The sequence below is a fragment of the Myiozetetes cayanensis genome, unplaced genomic scaffold (assembly GCF_022539395.1).
Source record: "Myiozetetes cayanensis isolate MyiCay16 unplaced genomic scaffold, myiCay2020 scf3, whole genome shotgun sequence".
Taxonomy (NCBI): Eukaryota; Metazoa; Chordata; class Aves; order Passeriformes; family Tyrannidae; genus Myiozetetes; species Myiozetetes cayanensis.
The window spans coordinates 30,342,488-30,366,244 of record NW_026087521.1 but is presented as its reverse complement, the minus strand read 5'-3'; the positions used below and the strand labels follow the sequence as shown (position 1 = coordinate 30,366,244).

General features: G+C 40.7%; 1 protein-coding gene across 4 annotated transcripts in view; it reads right to left on the bottom strand.

Moving 5' to 3' along the window:
- ANO6 (anoctamin 6) overlaps positions 1-23,757 on the bottom strand; it is a 132,033-nt gene that overhangs the window by 24,417 nt on the left and 83,859 nt on the right. The window contains exon 20 of one of the 4 annotated variants that reach the window (XM_050325435.1): positions 16,857-16,910. The exons of the other annotated variants lie outside the window; for them this stretch is intronic. Within the exon in view, the coding sequence (XP_050181392.1) occupies positions 16,872-16,910 (39 nt within the window). The 3' untranslated portion in view covers positions 16,857-16,871. Of the gene's footprint in view, positions 1-16,856; positions 16,911-23,757 lie in introns of those variants that run through there. 4 annotated transcript variants of the gene reach the window in all.

The window sequence follows — 23,757 nt, the reverse complement described above, 5'->3', positions numbered from 1 at the left end:
TTGGGTTTTTTGTCATTGCTTTTGTTTTTTTGCTAGAAGGCCCAAAACCATTACAGAAAAAAATAAAATCCAAACCCACAATTAAATTTTTATATATTAAACATTAGTTTTTGATACAATGAGTTACCAGGAAATTTGTGTATTCTTGCAACCCATTTCTTATGCAAGAAGATGGAAACTTGCATGTATCTAATGTCAGCCTTTAACAACTTGCTTAGTGCAACAGGGAAACATTGGAAGTGTCTCTAGTCACAAATCTCAAGAATGCAAAGGACAATGCCAACAACCTGCATCTGTAATGCAACAGTCCACTATCTGTTTGCTAAGTAATGGTATGTTGTAGAAACTAATCCCATGCATACATGCATACAACTCTAAGAGTATGAAAGGAAAGAAGCAAAACAGATATGGGAGGAATGGGGAAAATGTGAAAATGTGAAAAGAAAATGTATTCTGTGCATTGCAGTTCTTAAAAGCTGTCTCGGCAAAACATCTGCTGTTAGCTGTCCTGTAGAGAAAAATGGGGAATAGGTGGCTGAAATATGTGAAAGTAACAATAGTCTAAAAGCTAATTGCTCTTAATTCCATATAATTCAAAAATATAAAATTGTCTGAGGAATATGAAATAGGACAGAAGCAATTTACTCCCAGCCTGCAAATAACCTAAGGTTTATATGTTTCCAATAGCCAATGGTGTGAAGCAAGGCTGCGTTCTCACATCAACTTTATTCACAGTCTTCTTCAGCATGATGCTCCAAAGGGCCACGGCAGACCTCAATGATGAAAATGGTGTCTACATTCGATATTGTACCGATGGGAGCCCATTCAACCTAAGGCGACTGAAGGCCCATACTAAGACCTTAAATCATCTTGTCCGTGAGCTGCTTTACGCTGATGATGCCGCCCTCGTTGCCCACACAGAAGTAGCTCTGCAGTGTTTAACATCCTGCTTTGCAGAGGCTGCTGAGCTTTTTGGACTGGAAGTCAGCTTGAAGAAAACAGAAGTTTTATATCAGCCTGCACCTCAGGAAGTCTCCCATCATCCCTGTATCACCATTGGTGAAACAGAGCTCAAATCAGTCCAGCAGTTTAATTACCTGGGAAGCATCATCTCCTCAGATGGTAAGATTGATGCAGAAATAGACAACAGGTTGGCAAAGGCATACAGAGCTTTCGGTAAACTCCATAAAAGAGTGTGGTGAAACAAACACCTGAAGAAAAGTACAAAGATCAGTGTGTACAAAGCCATTGTACTGTCTACTCTTTTATATGGGTCTGAATCATGGGTCATTTACCACCATCATTTGCATCTCTTAGAACGTTTCCATCAGCGCTGCCTCCGTTCAATTCTAAACATCCACTGGACTGACTATGTGACCAACACGTCTGTCCTTGAACAGGCAGCAGTCACGAGCATTGAGGCCATGCTGCTGAGAACACAGCTGCGCTGGGCAGGGCACGTCTCCAGGATGCAGGACTACCGCCTCCCTAAGATCGTGCTCTATGGGGAACTTGCCACTGGCTGCCGCAAGAGAGGAGCCCCGAAGAGGAGATACAAGGACTGCCTGAAACAATCCCTCATCCTTGGCCATATTGATCATCACCATTGGTCTACCCTGGCCTCCAATCGGGAGGCCTGGAGACACACCATCTATAACGCTGCTGCTGCTTTTGAGAACACACGCAGGATCACTCTCGAGGAGAAAAGACAACGCAGAAAGAATCGCGTCTTGTCGATATCACCTGGGGAGTCTTTCTGCTGTACCTTCTGCAACCGGACTTGTCTGTCTCGCATTGGCCTTTTTAGCCATCAGCATGCTTGTAGCAAGCGTGGGTAGAGCCCTTCTCAAATCTTCGTTTGCAAAGCCCAGCCATGATGATGACATGTTTCTGTATTATAGAAAAACTTGCATAGGAGAGTTGAAACAGGAACCTCATGTATGCATTTTTTTCCAGGGTGAGCTCTGCTATTTAAAGATGGTACATAGCTCTCAAGCCTGAGCAGGGACAGGTCTTACCTGAAGATGCACCCTTCGTTTGCACAGAGCTCAGATCCCTCACCACAGCTTAAAAGTGAGCACACTCCCACTTTGTATACTAGGAAGAACTCTTGCTGCTGGAGAGGATCTTTGTACCTGACTATATGTTGTACTGTCTCCCCACAGGAGTGGTATATGAGATGACTGCGAAGCTCAAGGTTTGTAGTACCAGAGCTTCACTCAGCGCTGATCCATCAACCTGAATTGCTGGATCTCTGCCTTGTCTTACAAAAGCAGAGGACAGCACCTCCTGCCCTAGCAGAAGACTCCAGTAACAGGAAACATTGCTGTAACTGTAAACAGCAATTAAACTCGATGCTGGCAGTGTTACACAGCAGGACTTCAGGTTTAATAGCTAAAATATTAGGACAGTAAAAGTAATCATCACACATCAGAATGTATTTTTTTAAAAAACTAAATCAATTAATCTAAAATCACCACAATAGAAAAAATAATTAATTCTATAGAACTGAGTGAAAAGAAGTATTGTCACTACTACCATAGCATCATAGACTCACAGCATATTTCAGGATGAAAAGGACCTCAGAAGGTCACTTGGCCAGCTTCCTGCTCAAAGCATGTTCGCCTCTGAGCCCAGACCAGGTTGCTCAGGGATTTATCCATTTGGATCCTAAAAACCTTCAGAGATGGAGACTGCACAGCCTTTCTGGCCAACCTCTTCCACTGCCTGATGGGGAAAAAGCCCTTTCAAACAACCTGAGTGTCTCTTATTATGCCTGTTGTCTCTTGTTCTCCTGCCATGCACTACTATGAAGAGCCCAGATGTGTCTTCTTGCTAACTTCCCCATAGGTACCATAGGTCTGCTCTTGGGTCCTCCCAAAGCTTCCCCTCTTCCAAGCTGGCTGGGCTGGTTCCTTCAGCCTCTCCTCACAGGGCAAGTGCTCCAGCCCCGACCCAGCCTGAGGCTTTCTGCTGAACTTACTCCGGTTTGTCCACGTTGTTCTTGGCCTGGTATCTAGAGAATACCTTCCTTCAAATTATTGACTAATGCAGCCCAGGAGTGTTCCCAGTCCCCTTTTTCTCCTTCATGTGCCAGAAGTGCACTTCAAGAGGACTCACTGAATGATTTGCTGAGGCAACAAAGGCAGGCTGACCAGTCTGAAGTTCCCTGGATTCACCTTTATGCCTTTTTGAAGATGAATGAAACATTTACCTTCTCTCCAGTTATTGGGCACCCCACAATGATCTCCATGACTTTCAAAGATGATAGAGAGCAGCCTTGCAAGGGCATTAGCCATTCTCACAGTAAGCTCACATGTAACCCATGTGATTCCATGGATTGTATGGTTGAAGTTCTCATGAGTAATCCCTGACTTGGCTCTCATCCACTGATGGCAGTTCTTGCCTTTGAACCCTGAGAGACCTTGTAAAGAGAGAACTTCACCCTTATCTGTGTGTGCTGTCACAATTTACTTACTCGGGCAGCAAGGAGCCCTCTTTTTCCTTTCTCAGCCTTTTATCCTTAATGTAGTGACTGAAGCTCTTGTCCTTGATGTCCCTTGCAAGTCTTAATTCCAGCTGAGCTTTGGGTTTCCTGATATCATTGCCCAGGCAGTATTTCTAAACTTCTACTTTGTTGTCTGTCTTTCTTCCACCTCCTGTATGCTGCCCTTCTGTTCTGGGGCTCTGCCGTGAGTCCTCCAGGCCAGCTCATGTTAGACCCACCTGTCTTTCTTAATATCAAAATGTGCCCTGCCTGTGCTTGGAGGGTGCTGTCTGTCCTTAAAGGCTTTCCAGCTGTTCTGTGCATTATTCAGGACTGCCACATGGACTTCCATCTACCATTTCCCTGAACAAGCAGCAGTCTGCTTACCTGGAGGTCAGGGTCTGTGCTGTACTTTGCTCCTTAGTCTTTCTCCATAGGATCTTGGACCCCACTATTGAGTGGTCTATAACCATGGATACCACCAACTAGAATGTCCCCAAAAAGCTCTTTCATGTCAGTGAATCGCAGTTGCTGGGGAGCATCAGCCTGCTTAGTCCACCCGATACCCCTGTCCAGACTTTTTCCTCTTGTTCCAAAGCAAAACATTAAAAATGTTTAAATGGGCATTGAAATGATAAAAATAGGAGCAAGGCTTACAAGTTAGCATTCAATAGACCATCCTCTATATTTCAAGACATCTCTGAGTTTGGTTGTTTGCCTATTTTATGTATTCAGGGAAGAAAGGAAGGAAAAAAGTAAACTTACTTTGTGTCAGAGGAAGAGAGTGGAGGGAATAGAGTAGAAGAATAGACCATTTTAAACTCTGGCTCACTGCATGAGATTTTCAGCTATTGAAAGGTCAGAAAGAACCTGAAAGATCCATGGATTGTCTTCCGGAATGTGAGAACAACCAATTAGGTCAAATTATGACTTTGTCTCATAATGCTGAATCTCATGGTGCTGAATGCAGGATGCCTGTGTTTTGATTTTTAGAAAGAATACAAAAGAAGAATTCTCTTGTGTGGAACACCATCTGGTACAACATGACACCATCTCATCTTCAGCAGACATTGGATTTGGAGTGATGTAGCTGTTGATTGCACCTAAACCACTCTGCTAAACAGTCCTGGAAATTCCATCCTTTATCAATTCATCTAAATTCCTTTATAGCTCGTTATAACTCTGATAGCAATAAATTACACAAATTATATATTATGTTGAATCAGTGCTCCCTTTTGTTTGTCTTAAACTTACAGTTGAGGCTGTCCCCTAGCTCTTGTGTAATAGGAAACAATGGACAATTTCCCATTCACCCTCTTTCCACTGTATGCAGTTTTCTTAGATCCCATAAAAGCTGCTCTCGAGCATTATCTTTCCTGAACTTCCTTTGGGATACATTTCCTATGTCCATCTGTCTCTCATCCACTTCCCACGTGTCTCTCCCACAAACACCAGTTTTGAGAACTGTTTACAAAGCAGTCCACAGATCTCCTGGCAGACTCTTAAGCAAAACACAGTCTCTAGCCAAAGTCTGTGTTTTGGAAACTATGTTTCCTTAGTAAGTAGAGTTTCGTTTTTATTTGATTATCTCCATTTGGTAAATGGGGTTAGCTTGCATTTTGCAACAGCTATATTTCATCAGCTGGAAAGGAAGGAGGGACTCTGATGCTGTGTTTGGAAATGGGAGTGAAAGATGTCAGGAATGGCCTTCACCAATGTCTTTCAAGTTCTGTGTGTGCAGAGGACTCCCCTCATGCCATGTCAAGGTGACTGCCCCATGGAGGTCACCCCTGCCACTCAGGAATTCAGGTGGGAGGCTTTGGAGGAAGAACTGGAGATTGTGAGGGAGAGGCAGGACAGGGATGCTGGCGTGTTAGTGCCTGAACACAGTGCCTGCTTGCCTTTGTCCTCTGGGCTGTGGGCATCCTGCTAGAGCAGTGCCTGGGCCTGGCCACCTCATATGCTCAGGAGCTGGGCTTATGCCTTTTGTACTCCCACTGTTTGCCTCTGCCTGGGGCAGGGAGCAGCATCTTTGCCATGCCAGCCCAGGACAACCCTTCCTCTGTGTCAGGGCTCCTGCAAAGCACAAGGCAGCCTTAAAATATTACCCTTGTTGCAGTCAGTATCTCAGCTTTAGTGACCTTAGGAGCAATAGTCATATAAATCAGAGCCAGAAAATTATTTCTTGCTCTGAAGGCAGAGTTTCAGCAGACAGAGGTGATGAAGCAGCATGTCCTGGACCAACTTCCCCCACAGCTCCCTCCACTACTGTGTGGGTCTTTATTATTCAATTGTGGCAAAGCACCTCCTTTCCATTATTTTCCTATGGAGCTGGCAAAGGTGCATTTTACCCTTTTATTAGCAACCCAGGTCCACTAATAATTTTAATTCTCAGAGGAGGGCTTACTTTGGGGGTAACTTTTCTAGTCATTCAGTTCAGAGCTGCATGTGTTGTTCTTGCAAAACAAACTCCTTTCCCTGCCTCTCATCCTCTCTCCTGTAAACACAAACCCCACCAACTAAAGACATTATTCTAAATAAAGGTGGGACAGGAAAATGTCTTATTTTTTGCTTACAGTGGCCAGCAATGGTGATCAAGATTAAGAAAGGAAAGAAAAACAAGACAAAGCTATCGATTCTTTCCTTGGTGATGTCTGGTTTTAACTAGGCTTTGGAAAACCTACAGAAGTTTCCTCAAGTCATTATATTTTATGTCTATCGAACTTGTTTCTCAGGTTTGAGTTTAAGCAGAAGTCTTGGCTATCAGACATATTTGCAGTTTGGGGATGGACAGAACCAACAGGGAACTTTGTCATATACAGCCTATGAATTTTCAGTTTAAAGAATTTTCAGTTTAAAGAATTTTCAGTTTCTTTTTCTGTGCAGTATAGTAAAGTTGGGGCTGTTCAGCCTGTAGGGAGGGGAGAAGATTGCATGGAGACCTCGTAGCACCTTTCATTATATGAAGGGGGTCTACAAGGAAACTGGAGAGGGGCTCTTCATCAGGAACTGTAGTGCTAGGACAAGGGAGAAAGGCTTCAAACTGAGAGAGAGTAGGTTTAGATTAGAAGAAATTTAGGAAGAAATTCTTTACTGTAAGGATGGTGAGGCAGTGGAACAAGTTTCCCAGAGAAGCTGTGGATACCCCATCCCTGGAAGTGTTCAAGACCACGTTGGATGGGGCTTTGAACAGTCTGGTCTAGAGGAAGATGCCCCTGCCCATGGTAGTGGGATTGGAACTAGGTAATCATTGAAGTCCTTTCCAACCCAAACCAATCTATGATTCTAAATCAACACTCCAACACTCATGTTTTCTCTTCCAGAAATAAAGCCTTTTTTTTTTCTAGCACCTGCTTTGCTGTAGCACACTGCACAGATGGATAGTTCTTTTTCTACCTAATTTCACACCACAGTAAAAGGAGCAACCTGAAGGTATTTAATGAAGTTGAAGGGCTTTCTTTGGCAGTAGTGTCAATATTTTGAAGATCTTTCACTTTCTTTTGATTCAACCATTTAGCACATTGTTTTAGTTTTCTCTAATATCATTAGGTGCTAGACCTTTTCTTCTTATCTGTCCAGACTTCTTTGCTAATGGCCACAAGCCGTTATTGTGTAAAGTTAAGAAGAGAAAAGCATAATGCAATAGTTTTGCCAGAGCAGATAGCATGCAGGAGATAACAACATTTACCTATGACTTACTCCAGCATAATCTCTTACAGGCTATACTGAAAATATGCAGACAGGCAATCTGCTCAAGGTTCCTGTGAGTGTTCTGGACAATATTTTTTACTAGATTCTCAGCTAATTTAAGTTGACATCAGTGTGTAGACCATGCTTTTAAATGATTTCAATTATGTGCACTGAACATGCTTATCTCAAATTTAAACAAAGTTTAAAAATGGCCAAATATCACAGTCTCTATTAACCAAGAATCCATTTATTTCTGCTTGAGTGACAGAAATTTTAAAGCTATAAGTTAAAACTGCCATGGAGCCAGGTGCTTTTCACTGGGCAAACTGCAAAACCTGGTTCAGAAAGGCTTCCAATATATATTCAGTCTCTTTAATGCTCTGTATAAAGAATTAATATAGTATGGAAAAGTTCCAGAAGTTTTCAGGAAAAAAATTCCCTACTTATTCCAGGGAACTCATGTGATTAAAAAAAAAAAAAAGGAGAATTTGATTTAAAATAAATTTTCATGTGAACCATTAAGTTACAAATTTCCTAGTGAAAGAAACTGACGAATATTTTACATGTGCTTTCTGTAGGCAGTATTTGAGATTATGACACCTTATTTCAAAATTTATCAGTGTGCAGTTACAATTCCTATGTACTGTTACTCTTTAATCATCATCATGGCTGGGCTTCATGAACGAAGATTTGAGAAGGGCTCTACCCACGCTTGCTACAAGTGCGCTGATGGCTAAAAAGGCCCAATGAGAGAGAGGCAAGTCTGGTTGCAGAAATCACATTACTCTTTAATATTATTCTATTTTAACTACATGATGATGAACACTAATAGGAATACTATGGGTATTTTGAGAAATGTTCTCTATAGAGGTCTGTATTCCATGTTTGTCTTATATCAGGTTAAATTCAGTGAAATCATATTTCAGAACTCTGCAGGCAATCTTATTTTAATTTATGGTTAAAAATTATTGATGGTTTCTGTTTTCATATTTTTTCAAGAGATATATCAAATTAATAAACCTTAGTTGATAGTACATCTTCATCTCTAATACTAAGTTTATAATTCATTAAATAGAAGGTAATAATGTACACATTTCTGTTACATACTATCTAATAGCAATTGCTTTATGCTATCCAAATTACACATCCTATTTTTTTTCCTTTGAGATATACATAAAATTTAGTTTTAACTTTGGTTGGTTATATTCATCAAGTAACTATTACAGATTTTATTTCTTCACGCCTCTGTTTTTTGGCGAGGGTATTTTCTTCTCAGAACTACACTCACTCACGTTTCCATGTGTAGCTGTAGATGGACCTGTACTGCTGGAGAGGTTAGAAAAGTTGTGCTCTCCTTTATCGATGACCTTGGTAGGCATACTTTATTTTTATAGGATTTGTAGAAAATGTGGATATAATTTAATAGGAAACAATCAGTTTAGGATTTAGACTTTCAGTTGGACCTTGAAAATAGTTTGAGGAAACTATAGTACTTAATCAAACTGCTTGAAAATTCTATTTTCTAAAGCATGAGGAAAAAAGAAATCAATATTTTATTAAATAAGCTGTTAACCACAAAGGTTTAGATCATCCAACATGAGTTTCTGAACACAGGAGAAGCAAAAAAAATAAAAATGCAGAGACTTTGTGCTCTGTGTTCCCATGGAGGGGATGGGCAAATTCCTGGGATGTGCTGAACATTTCAGTGCCAGCAGTGGCATGGTGGGATCCAGGGAGAAACAGAGCCACCACAGCCAGTGCCACTACCATTGTTGTCCCTGCCCAGCCTCTGCTCTCTCTCCTGCTCTGGGAACAAGTACTACAGGGTCCATAAAGAAAACTGAGCTTGTACCTCTTTCCAGCAAGGATTATGTCTGCATTTCTCCAGTCTCTGCAAAGGTTGTGGTTTAAACATTATGTTTAATCCCACATTAGTATAAGTTTGTTGAATATTGAGTTGGCTCTATTATTTTCTTTCAAGCAGGACAGAATATAATGTTTTTCAAAGTGATTGGAACATCTGGAAATTCATCTACTTTCTTTCTTGCATGAAGCTGTTGCATACCCATTCTGAAGGACCTGGAAGATGATTTCGATTTGGTTTTAATTTTTCTTCTGACATTTTTCATAGTCTTACTGTGTTTGGAAAGTCTCCAACACAGAAACTGTTAATTCACAGTTTTTTTGTTGCATGTTGTTGGATTTGCAGTTTTGGCAGTTCTGAAGAATCAATCTTGAATCAACAGCTTAGACATTTTCCTAAGTGCCTATATTCAGACTGCTAAAATATTCTATATTTATATATAAATATATATTTATATAACGTATGCTATATATAAAACATAATCCAATTTTGCAGGGTTTTTCTGAGGTCATTTGCTGTGGAAAGATCACAGTTCTGATCAATCTGTTAGATCTACAGGTCTTTCAGTGTTTCCTACCCTTTGTCACAGTTTTTCATTTCAGTGTGCATTAGTAGGACCCTTTTAAACTTTTCCCCTTAAATGATGCCCCAGGTGATTACTCACTGGCCTTATGTCAAAGGTATTTCTGGACACTCTACCTCCACCAAGGGAACATGCTTCCCTGGGATTCACACTAGGCAGCTGGGCAAGTATACTGTCTTTCTACTTTGACACTGCTATTAGAGGATTAAGAAACGATGTTTATGTGATCTTCCATTACACACAGGTATTCTCTAAGGTCTGTGTATCCCTCAGCTCTCTGTCTAAATCCTTCACTCTGCACAGCCTCTGTCAGATGTCGCCTGCCTCTCCAGTTGCATGTTGCAGGGTGAGGGACAACTCTTCTCTCTCTGTTTACTCTCTCATCTCTAGTTTTCCCTGAAGGTCTTCCTTCTGATGTTCCCATCCACACCCCTCCTGCTGGGAGCTGGCTGCACTGCAGTACAGTGTTTCATGGCTTTCATTACTTTAGGTACCAACTGATGCTGTTGACCACATGCCTGTGATGACAAGCCAGTTCTAACACTGAATTGCAACAGAGTGAGTAGCCAAGCAAATTCTCCTTATCACTCCTGATTTTATTGACCTTAAATGTCTTCTCCCACATAACAAGTCCTGCTGATTTAATATTTCTCCATTTGGAAGGTGTTCCCATCTTTGGACCATTCCCATTGTCTTTGTCCTACACCTGTACCATTTCTTCAAGGATTTTTTAAATTACAGGACCTGAACTGTCACCAGTGAGGCAGGGTAATTTCACACCTTCTACACAACACCATCATTATATTTCTGGTTTGATTTTTATTCCTTTCCTGCATACTGACACAGTCTATAGACTGGGTCTCTCCAATCACTTATCAGTAAGTGATTGGGGAGCAGAGAAAGCAATGTTGTCCAAATGTTTTTTCCCTATGATCATGGTTAATAAAGCTCCTATCTGACCTGTCCTAAACTGTACTCATGTTATTAAGCACTCGATGTTCCCAGATATCTGACACTTGACAAAGCTGTGTGTCCTTCTGACCGCTGTTAACAGTGAACTGAGAGCTTCCCACAAACCTACCAGCAGCAACTCCCTAGTTCCCTTTACATTAAGTTATATATGTCTAGTTAAAGTTATTTCCCTCAATATTCATTACTTTACATGTATTGGCATTGAATTTTGTCTGTTATTTTACTGCCTGCATACTCAGAGGTTGTTCATCAGACTAAATGTAGATAAACATCATCTAAGCCAGTCACGGCGTGATCCCATTATAGGCAGCAGAGAGAAAGAGGCATCTCCAGGACTAGGATTCCTCCAAACAGACCAGGGAAATCAACCCTTAAAAGTGCCTATTTCTCTGCACTGGGTATGAAATGAGCCTCAGGTGGTTCTTGGTTTCTCTAACAGCTATGCTTTGGTTAGGTAAGATAAATCCCATGTGTGTCAGATTGCGAGCTGTCTCTGTCACATTGCAGACAGCCTTTGTTTCTATTGCCCTAAACTATTTTGTATCATCCACAAACTCTGTCATGCTGCTATTCACTTTTTTCAGATGATTTATGAGTAAATGGAGCACAAAGATTCATAGATGCTGGTGAGACTGCCCTGCAAATCACCTTTTTTTAAAAAAAAAATTTTTAAAAAATGACCTTTTGTTCCTACTCTTCCTTTTTTTACTACAAGAGCTTTATTTCTTCAGGAATCTTTTGGAGGGGCCTTGTCAAAACCTCATTGGAAACACAAGCATGCTGCGTTGACAGCACTACCACAATTTGTGCTCTCACTGACTCTTTCCGAGGAGCTCAGTGGATATATGAGGTAAGATTTTCTCCCTACAGAAGTCATAGTATATTTTCCCAGTTGTATTATGTTTGCCCAGTGTCTCTTAGTTCCAGACTTTATCATAAGTTTCTCGTGTCAGTGTTCCCAACTCAGGTCTATAGATCTCTGGACCTTTTCTAATTTTCTTTTCCAAAACTGAGTTCACATCTACCCTTTTATCCCCTTAGCACCTCTTAAGGGATAGGTTGTGAACTGCAGGTAGCAGTTCTTTTACCATTGTGGAGAAATACCATCCAGTCCTGCTGATTCATTACTACCTATTTTATTGTTTTGTCCTAAATATTCTGCTACTACATTTGAGCTGCTCCTATTTGTTCTTGCGAGGAAAGCCCATGCAGTGGGAATGTCCCTGAGATCCTGTTTGTGGCTACCAAGCCCACCTAGCTTTCCTCTTTCTGTGGGCCTTGTTGAATCCCTGGCGGGCTGACAGCTCACAGTGTGTTTGAGGGAGGTTTGACTACATCTTTTGGTTCTTTTAGCGAATTGTCTTTTAAAACATTTTGCTGACCTGAATCCTTATGATTTTATGTTCTGCTAACAAGAACCTAATCTTTACCTGCCTTCTAGAGATTTTTTGTTGTTCATATTGATCAATTTTCTTTTCTTTTTTTTTTTTTTTTTTTTTGGTAAAAGAACAGTATTCTGATCATAGGGGATTAGATTCAGTGAAGCGATGACCTACATTAGGCACATATTATTTTCCAGTTATTATGGTGAATATGTAGTTTGCCTATTTCTGCTCACAGTCTGTAGTTTTGGTAACAAGAAAGAGAATAACTTCCATTGGCCTGAGATGGCTGAATATAGGCAGCAGAGGTATTTGTGCTCTGGTACTCTTTCTTTTCATGCCATTTTTAGAATGCTTTCTACTTCATTAAAAATAGAGGACACACCTTCCATTGTTAAATTAATTGAGTTACTACTGTTTTCACAAAAGAAGAGATTCCTCAGAGGAAGGTCAATAACATAATTGGCAAACCATAATTAAGACAGTCACGCTGAAGAACCAAGTTGCTGGTCAGATGCTTCCCTCAATATAGCTGGTGGGCTGGGTCTGTCCTTTGGCTAGGCTTGTGAATATCTGGCACTTGAAATTCAGCTCATACTATGATTTGGTTTTCTAAGTGCTTGATTTTTTGCAACTTTGCATCATGAAAATACACAAAAGGCACCATTTATGTTCTTTGCTTCAAAAGTTAATTTTACATCCCATATTAATTTGTAATATTCAATGCTTTCAGTACTTTGGGTTTTTTTGCAGATATGAGCCTGACTGAAACCTGAAACAACATATAGCCTACTAATGGAGTCCATACTCTCAATTTTTTTATTTTAATGAATATGCTAATCTCTGTGAGATTTTTGAAGAGGGAATACAATCTAATTTAGAATAATAGCCATATTTGAAAGTTTGAACTTTTGTCGATGACAGTTCATAAAGATAAAAATCAACAGTTATCTGCTAGATTACTTGTAATGAATTATTGTCCTTGCTCTATTAGTAATCATAGGAACAGAAGAATTGCCATATTTTAACAGGTCTCTAGTCTGATGAAGCTGTTACCATTTCTTGCACGGTGAGCAATTCCCTAGGTTCCAAAGAAATATTATGTAGTAGCCCACCCACAGGAACAGTTCTTAATCTCTGGAAAGTAATGCCTGATTTATGGCCTAAACATGTCATAAAGTGTTTTAACGTGTCTTTTTTCAAAATAACCCCTGTGAGTACCTGAAAGACCAACATCTGGGTTCTACCTGCACATTCTGGTTTTGGTTCTGTTTTTATTTTTTTAAGGAAGAGTTAATGGCATTTCAGGTATTTACTTGGTTTCTTTAGAAAAAGGACATATGTATTTATCAAGGGTTGGACTTGATGATCTCGGAGGTCTCTTCCAACCCAGTTAATTCTGTGATTCTATGATCTCTGTGACAGATGTTGGAAAAAGCGGTGGAAGAAGGACTTTTCCCACACTGTTCTATGGGGGCAGTTTAACAGAGGGATTGAAATCTATCTTACCTCCTCATTTTGGCTTTTCGAACTCCCAACCCTCGTTCCATAAGAACACAGGAGTGTTTAATAATACCTCTACCTTCTCACTGCTGCTAACTGGATTAAAAGCAATGACTAATTTTACATAGAGGAATGTCATTGTCCAATTGCTAAGCGCTGTTATCTTTCAGTCACTACGATGCAAAATTGTTTTTATTGACAACTGAAAAATCTCTGGGTATTTTTTAATTGCTTGTGACTCTTTTTCTTCATATGATCCAATTCTTGTTTGGTGTATAATAACAGAAGGACTTAAACTATAATAATTTGATCATGCGGAGTGCATCTCTAGGTGTTTGAATGCTGTAAGCATGGTTTATCTGAAGTTCATTGACTAACACAGATTTTATTTAGTGGCCTATGAATGTTTCTATAAATACATGTAAGGCTGTGGCTTTAATTCATTTGGAAACCCTATTTAGGCATGGCTGACTGATGGACCATGACAAGTCAAGACTGTAGAGAAGGTTAATCAGACAAATCTTCTCATTAACCTGAATCTGATCTCCTCCTTATTACTGAAAGCCAGATAATTTACATTTTCACAGTGAAGTTAAAGAACGTGTCATCATATTATAAAATATGTTTATATATTAAATATGTGTGCAGTTTATATGAGAGCTATAGTAAAAGCTCTGCAATCAGAAAAAAACCCTAGTACATGGAAAGGAATAGAAAACAGTTCTTTTCCAGTGCATTAAAATACTTTACAGAGACATCTTTGCCAGCTGATGACCTTGATGGCTCTTCTTCTTTTCTGTGTTTTTTTCTATTTTCTGTATTCCTGTATTGTCTTTTATTTTCATCCTACCCATTTTTTTTCGTTGTTTTATGATGATGTTTTATTTTCTTCAGGCTGCTTACTTGCTTAAATACATGACTTTCTACTCCCCTCAGCAGTGGTCCTCATATAATTTTGTCTAGTCTCTTCCCAGCCTTGAACATAACCCCAGCAATCTCATAGGTGGCACAATGTTGTCTTCTAGTAGTATGTTTGCATTTTTAAAACAGATCTACTCATTGTGAGATTTATTTCTCAGACTGATAGGTAAACTCCTATTTATTTATCTTATTTGGCAAACATGCTATGCCAGTATGCCATGGTGAGTGGTAGGTAGATAGCAGGCCAACTCATTCTTCATGTCATTCAAAAATTACATACTTCTTTATGTAATTTTGAATTAAGAATGTCAGTGTGCTACATGTATGCCTCCATCTCTATGTGGGACAGGGAACAAAACTAAATGAGTCCAGTGTATCCTCTTTCTTTGTAGTCATTGGATTTCCCCCTGGGATTTGTGCCATAGAGAAAGCTGGAAGCAATAGTATCTGTAGCGCATACTACATAGTTATAGAGATATCAAACCATAATTAAATACTTAAAATGTCTTTTCTGTTGCTAGCTGACCTGATCCTCTTGCAGGATCATAACTCTCTAGGCATCTATGTTTCTTCCAGAAAAGTCCTTAATTTTTAGAATGATAGGTTGAGAACATGACCAACATAATCTCATTTCTGAGAGTAGGTAGGTATTTTTGGATATCCACTAAATAAGACCATTTCTTCTGTCAGATCAATGTTTTGATTTCTTCTCCAATCAATATTTTATATCAAATAATCAAATAACCAAACAATCTTGAGAGCAGAACCTGTAATGAAGTCCTCTTCCATATCTACTCCAAGTGACTAGATTAGACAGGTATTTTCTCATTTGCTAGCCCAGCAGACATGCAATCATTTAATAAAAACCAGAAAAATTAACCTGGAGAAACTGCAGAGCAACATCCAATTATATGCTGGTAGCTACAAAAAGATTTAGGGTAAAATTTTCTTGGGCAGAGAGTGATGGCCAAGGCTTCCTCAGACCTGGATGAGTATCCTCACTGCTCCTAGAAAGCAAGGAAACTGAGAAGGTTTCATCAGCAGCTTCCTGGGACTGAGGATGAAATGGTTTTTGCTCCCAGCTCCTTAGTGCCAGCTAGGTGAGATGGTCCCCTTTCCTTCAGGTGGTTTTCCTAGATCCCATTCAGAGGCACGAGGATGTCTCCACATATTCAATGGGCATCCTAATATATAACCCAGGGCTGGTTATTTCTCTGGGGGCCAAGATCTTGGATTTGTCTCATGTAAAAGTCAGCCTGAATTATTGCCTGGATGTTCTCCGTTAACTTCAGAGGAGCTCTGCAAGATTTTTGTTCCTGGCTAAGGTTCTCGAAGTTATCAGGATGAAGCCAGTTGAAAGTGTCAAAAGTTCAGAATTGGAACACTTGATATTGCAACTTCTAAAGCCTTTTGTGGACTGATCTGATGGAGAAATTTTGGTTAGGTAAACGCAGTGCTGTTTTACAATTGACTTTAATAGCCCTGGAAGCAATTTAAAGAATTCTGTAAAAAAGCTAATGTTGCTGCTCTAGAAGTAGGTATTAACTGCCTTTGCTCCAATAATATTGAGGGATCAAAGCCATTCCTCCTGGATCTTGCTGTAATGAAAGATGGGGTTTTAACCATTCTTTAAAAGCAGTGAATCTTTTCAATTCTTTTTCTCCTTAAAGCTCTTTCAATCAGATGTATTTTGATAGAGTTAGAATCATGTCCCTGTTTTCTTACTAAATGTTCCTATTTATATGTTAAAAAAGCTGGCAGGTTTGCAAGTACTGAAAAAAAAAAATCTCAAGGGGACAGCATTTTTTAAATGGAATGGGATTCAAAGTGAGAATTCATGAATATCTCTTTGGCTGGCTATGACTGCAAATCTTACAGAGATCTGTGACACTCTTATTCAGCAGAGTCCAGCTGGGAACTGGCATGTTCTGTCTGTGTAGCCCTTTGCTCTCTGCATCAGTAGAGAAGGAGGTCATGCTCGAGCCCCATGGAGGGGAAGGACATGGGTGCTCTGGTGCGGTTAGGGGAGGGGCTGTGGTTACAGCTGCAGAGTAGGCTCTATGTAGGGGTTCATAAAACCTGGACTATTTGCATAAAATTGGGCTACTGCCAGAGTTTTCATTGGTTCTTGATGAAGAAATTCAGGATTGGGGAAACCTTTCTGAGCTCAACACTAATACAGACATCATTAGAAATCTGTTTTGGCTTTTGCTGGCTTCTTCTTTTTTAATACTGCTTTGCAGAATACAAATCACCATATTGCACTGTGCATCTTTAATACAGAAAGCAATTACAGTCACTGCCAAGTCAAAAACATCTGCATGAGGGAAGATCTTGCAGGTCTGAGCTGGGAAGGTGTTGCTCTGAGGTGATGGGTTATTCCAGTGATGGGTTATTCCAGTAGTGTTCTGTACTGTGGCTCAGCTCAGTTTACTTCTTCTGATCAGGCCTTCATCTTACATTTTTTCTTCATTCCCCTAAACCCTTGGATGAAAAAGGCCTCAGAAGCTGCAAAGGTGTGGAAAAACTACTGTCAGCTGACAAAGATTAGATAAAGCATTGCAAGGGCTGTAGGGTGCAGGAAGAATGGTACCACTCAAGACACTAGTCCAAACTTTTTTTCCTGATTGAAAGTCACTAAAGCCTGAGAACATACACAAGGATACCTCATTATTATACTTAATGGGCAGTTGGTTTTGTATTGCATCAGGTTTCCTTTCTACTATGGTGGCTCTGGACAAAGCAGAGTCTTGCCATACCAACAGGCATCATCTAAAAGCCTAGAAATATTTCTGTATTAAGAGAGATGGAGGGACCACAGCTGCTTGATTCAGAAAGCAAATAAAAAAAGTAAATGTATGAATAGAGTCAATAGGGAGTGGAAGATGCACAATATAATAAATATTTTAGAAAATCAAGGTCTCCTATTTATGCTTGAGCACAATGCCAAAACAAGGAAATTTGAAATGGAAGTGAAAAGCAGCATATCCTGAGTGGTATATTATTTATTTATGGTATTGACTGATACCTCAAAATGAAGGATTTAATAAAAATAAAAACAAGGAAAAGTCTATATTTGGAAAACAAGAAGATCTAAAACCTGATAAACAGCACTGGATGACACAAGCCATGGGAACAGAAGGCAGGGCCTTAATTAGTTGGCAGGGGGTTTCTTGTCCCTTCCTTTTGCTAGTAGTCTGAACAGGAGTCTGAGGTGGCCAGTTCATTTCTCTGGTCATATGTTGAAATGCTGTACAGACAGACTTAGGCATGATTTTGCTAAAATGCTCAGTATGGCTTGTGTGTATCCACATTTCCAGATAAAATGTGTGATGTGACTTCAGCTAAATGCCCTATGGACAAGTCATTGTCAACAACAATTGCTTTTCACAGCCTAAGCAGTACTAGGGGACATGAATTTGGCAAGAAACAACTGAAGAGGAGTACACTCATTCCTAAGGTAGCTCCACTGACCTCGCTAGAACTGATTCAGAGTTCAGTCTAGCCTTGACCTGTTTTTCTGTAGTTCGCAAGTCATACGGCTGGAGAACTGTTTCTGCTCTTCCATCCATCTTTGTTTAAGGTAATAACAAAACAAGTAAAAAGAGTTCAGGGAAGGGTGACAAACATGACTGGAGCAGAGGAAAACTCTCACATCAAGGGAAATTAATAAGGTTGGAGTTGTTTCCCTTAGAAATGAGAAAAGTAAAAAGGAGACATAAAAAAGGAGAAAAAATAATAAGTAGTCTAGAAGGACTCATCTACTACCCCTTTTGATCCACTAAAGGACCTTTAGAGGTCCACAACCACATAATTGAAGTAAGTTGCTGCTGCCTGCAGCTCCCTGCCAGCTGACTGCATAGTTGCGCTCTCTGCCCTTGTGCCTTTTGGGGTATAAAGGCTGAAAATCATTAGTATAGGGAAGGCAAGGCAGGTGCAGATGTTTCCCTGTTTCCCACCCATGAAAATAGGGGTAGTCACAGAAAGTCTGAGAATATTCCAAGTCAGAGGAAAGGGAGATACTTCTCCACATAATTCACAAACATCCTTGGAACCAGGCAATAAATAATGTTTGAGGAGATCAGGGTTTGCAGCAAGATTTTCCTGGGTTATAATAGTTGCTGGTAAAGTTTGCTGCAGCTGTGCAGGCTAGGGGAGGCTGCACGCTGGTTTCTCAATCCTGTGAGCCAGGCTGGGTACTCCAGTGGGTGGTGATAGAGGGCTACTACCCTCAGACTGATGCTGTGAATCTGCCCCTGGTTACTGCTAACAGGCATGCTAGCATGTTTTCCACAGCTTACAGTAGTTAAGGCTTAGGAGGAGTCCTAATATGGCACATTCATTATGCCACCTCTGCTTAATTCAGGGATCTCATGCCTAATGCTGGCCATCTGTCTGCTGTTGATGTGGGACGGACTGGATGGGATGGACTATGGCTGCAGCTCCTGTGCTCCTGGGTCTGCATCTGCAAGCACCAGGGCCTTATGACCACCCTGAATCAACAACAATTAATTTTTTTCCCCACAGGGAAATAGCTCCAGCTATGTGTTATTCTGAAGAGAAGTTTTTGCAAATAATTTCATTTTAGAAAGGAGTCAATGCTCTTAAAAGGAGTCCTCCCATGCTGTTTTGAACTCCATCCTTTCTTAGTTACATCTCATTCCTATGGCTGAGAAGACCACCTAGTAACCTTTCATATCAATCAGGAACAAATGTAACACCAAAGTTGTAGAAGGCTGAAAGCCATAAATGGAAATAGACTAAAATTATATGACATGTATTGAACTTTTCTAGCAGCATTTTTTTAAATGAGGGAGTGCTCCTCAACCTGACATTCCCACCTCCACCTCCTGCCTACCTGCCTACCCTACTGTTTGCCTTGGCCTTGGCATAATTCAGAATCTTTTATATATCTGTGTTCTATAACCACTTTGATAAGCAGGTAGGTGATACGGCGTTGTGTGATGCAGCTTTCCTGGCTAATCCAGCCTCCCTGTTTAAATACGCGTCCGTCCCACAGGAGCACATACAGCCTAGAGCAGGCTGACTGGAGCTGCTGGCTGGGGCATTCAGGCTGGTAGAGATCTAGGCTACTGTTTCTGTGTCAGTGTTTCAATAGTGTACAGTAAGTTGCTTTTATTTGGGTGAGCAATTTCATAACTGATGAACTGAATCTCTTGCTCTGTTGACACTGCTTGCTTTACAAGAATGAAGTTTGTAGTCGCTCACTCTTTTACAGCTCTGAGTACCGTGTTTGACACTTACAGGGTTATAACACGAAGCTGGGAAGTGGGAGACCTGCCCTCCACTGCCTTCACTGCTGAAGGACAAGTCTGTTTCCCTTAATCGCCTTTCACTGACAAAAAGCCTGAGCCAGCAGGTGGGAGGACACCTGGCTGCTTCTGCAGGATGCACAGTTTCCTGGATGGGAAAGTGGATACACAAAGACTGGCAGCAAGCATGCTTCCCAGGAAAAGGCAAGGCTGAGGTGTCTGAGGCTTCAGCTATGCTGGGGAGTTAGGTGCCTGAGTCAAGCTGTTATCCTGCCCTGAGAGTCAACCAAGCTTGTGTACATAGCCTGTGGTCAGTGTGGAAAGCAGTATTTATAGAGGGATGAAACTGGGTCAGAGCCAACACAGTTTCACATAGATTTGCAGTAGACAAGCAGCAGAAAAAAGTAATCAGTTACCATGGTTCAGCTGGTGTTTAGTAACTCTGGGGGTGATGATGAGGTATCATGAGACCAAGTCCTAAACACGTCACCTCATGCCTTTGTGTTTCACAGGCAACAACCATTGTAACAACCTCTGAGGACTCCTCCAAACGGGTTCCCTAAGCAGTTGATAGTGGTGCAGTACTTTCTCAGTAAATTAAATTTCATGTCAGTGTACCTCATTCAGTGACTACTTCTTTTTTTGCTGCATGGCTTCAGAAGCAGTGGCGATGGAGACTCCCACATCCTCACTTTTTGCTCAGTGGTTCACTCACAGCACACCAGGGTTTGTAACCCAGCAAGCCCCAGAAATGGTAAAAATGCATTTTTGTGCCTGGGCTGGGTCCCTTACTGCCCAGCAAACACCCACAGGCATGGCTGTCATTTGGGAAATGGGAAGGACCAAGGCAGTTGCTGGGGCATCTCAGGGGCCAAGCCCTGGCAATGGCAATGGATCCCTGCTGCCAAGCCTGGTGGGAGATCTGAGTCTCTGGGACTTTTCTTTTTAACTTCTTTTTCTTCCTTATAGAGTATTTGAATTCCAGGAGTTTATTTTTCTCTTAATATGACGGGATCTACACAGATAATTCCTGTTAACAACTGTTAATGGGAATTTTATTCTTAAATCTCCTGTGTTTGGAAGCACCATTTAGTTTTCAGACCAAACTCAAATGTGTAAGCATTCATGGGGAGAAAAAGACACAAGACCGGCCTCTGCACTTCTTAGCTGATATTATACGACCTTCTCTCATTAGCTTTTAAAATCTATTTTTAGCTCAAGTATGTAGCATAGAGCCCTAGACACAAAGCTTGATGGTGCTTATCACTTCAAATGCAGTATCAACAACCTTCTCCCCAAAAGAACAGACTGTAGGTGCATAAGGGAATCCCTTTTTTCCTCCTGCAAAGAGTCTTTACTTTTTATATCAAAGGGTTCGACTGCAACAAATCCCCCAGCTTCAGCCTGACTCCAGAGATGGCTGAGGCTGCAGGTGAGATCTCTGCAAAAACTGGGGCACCCCCCAAGTTCAAAGTGAAGCAGCTGGAGCTGGATGGAGTGTGCTCAGCAAACACTTTTTCTTTCATTATTTTTTTGAAATTCCCTTTACTGTATTATACTACTATATTCTTGTTCTGTTTTACTTCTATTTTTTTCTGACCCAATTAATGTCTTTTCACTTAAAATGGTTTGTACAGTCGTTAGAGAGGATTTGGGGACAGAGATAGCAGCTGTAATGCTAAAAAAGCTGGGAGGCTTTATCTTGTAGCCCTCCCTGACTGCCCCTCTTTGTGTTCTCGGAGGCCTTTGTACATGCTAACCTTACTTAGGGGAGCTTATCTAAGGAATTTAGGCTGTCATACAGGTCTCAGTTATTAGGGGGGTTGGGTGGGCTTGGGATAATTATGTGAAATTGAGTATATATGCGGGCAAAAATACTAGTAGAATAAAAGACTATGTAAATGAATTGCTTTTCCAATGCCTAGACAAAAATAACAGGTTTGTTAAACCTAAAGCACATAGGATGAGCTTTCTGATGACTAAGTGTAGGAACGCTTACTTAGGCCCCAAATATCAGGTTGCCCTTTCTTTTCTTATTTTAATTTTATGTATGTGAACATCATTTGCAAAGTCAAGTATTAAAAATAATAGTATTGTGCAACAACTGCAATATTTTTTCAGATGTGAACTTTGAAATTTAGTCTTTGTGTATACAGTTAAGAACATATAAGTTTTTCCACCCCAGCCCTCTGTCTCACATCTATTGAGTTTATGTCTTGCATATTTGCTCTTTTCTAGAATAAAAGTCGCTTTTAGACTGAGCAAAAGTTTCTCAAGGGATCTTCAGTAGAAAAATCATAGAGAAGATGGCATAATCATTTCTATATCTTGTGAGATTTTCCCAATTTCAAAAATTCTTAAGCCACACTTCAGAATATGGATGCAAAGGATAAATTATAAAGATATCTGGAAAATTATTTTTATAATAGCTTTAGAAAACTGCCCTGTGTTACTGCAATTGAGGAAGAGGGGCTATTTACCATCCCTGCCATACCAGCCAATCTCTAGAAAGGAGTCTGGATATTCTGTCTTTCTTCTTCTGAGAGAATAAGGAAGACAAGTGTAACAATCTGTATTTGTATTTTATTAACATTCAGAGTATTTTGTATTAATAGCCTTTTAATGATATTGCATGGGAGAATGTCCTGTTTAAAGAAAGAGGGAACAGTCGATAAGTTCAAATATAGGAAAAATGCTTTAATGTAACTCATGTAGCACGGCAGCATCTTGAAATTTATAATGTAACTTGTGCTGTCTCAGTTGTGAAATGCCCTCATCTTTATTCCATTCCATACAGCTTAGTACTCAGCTGAAAGACCGTTGTTAATGACTGTTTATCTTTAAAACCTCCACTAACAGTATTATTTTGCAGCCCATTTTCAACATAGACTGCATTTTAGAAATAGACTCTACATTAGATCCCATCGTAGTGGCCTCTATCCCAGAGGGCAGAAATAAGCTGCTTAAATAACTTCATTATTGCCTGTGTGAATGCTTGTGCAGGCCACTTTGAGACTTGTCAGATGAGGGGGCTGGATTGCTGAAGCACGTGCAGGTGGTTGTGTCTGTTCACTGTGAGCAGCCAGAGTGGAAACTCTGGTGGAGAGGGTTTCCTCATGACCCCCCCCATAGCCACTAGCAAGATTTGCCCCACTGTCCTTAGCTCTGCTTCATTTGGAAACATGTTTATGGATGACAGCACATTAACCTCTGGTGTATAGTCAATTTACTAAAGCTGCCTTTCACTTGAGCTAAGGGGAGGAAGGATTGAGAGCTGCAGGGCCACTAAATTCACTAAATAGGAAGCACCTAAAATCAGAAGCATGATAGATAAATGAGTACAGAAAAAATAATGCAGTTGCTGCCTTGCTCCTGTTCACCCTGTCTTTCGAAAGAACAATGAAACTTCACACTGCATCTTCACATGAAGAGCAAAGCTCTCTGTGACTTATGGGATTTACCTTACACAAGGAGAAATTACTCTCCTAATCCATCAGACAGGTGCATTTAGCCAGTAAAAGGTGGATATTGGAGGAAATAGCCCATTAAATTATCATTACCAAGTCCTAGAGAGATGTTTCTGAAGAAACAGATCACAATGGTGTGAAAGAGCAACCAAGTCTCTCATCAGCTCCTGGTTTTGAGTTTGGAAAACAGACAGCAGCAATTCCTGTTGCTGGGTGACTCACACAGCTTAGAGTAAGGACTTTTAAAATCTTCTTATCCATTAAGATGATGCACAGACGAGAGACACGTGTGCTACACCTGTTGTGTGTTACGTACAAGTGGTATATTAAATGCTGCAGGGCACTTTTCCACAACTGAACCCCAAAAATGCCTCCTGATAAGTGGGGTCAGGCCCAAGGGCAGAGGAAAGGGGGCCTCTGCCCCAGGACAGCCTGAAGCATGTGCATCTGCCCTCAGCTGTCCCTTCCCCAGACCTCAAAGTAAAGTGAAGTTATCCACTCTCTACTGGTTATGAGTTTGTGATGTTTCAAATCCCAGCACAGGCTGGGTGGAGCTGTTGCATGGCTCATTGAAGGCTTCGGGTGAGGTGCTGTGGAAGGCCAGGAGCCAGGCTG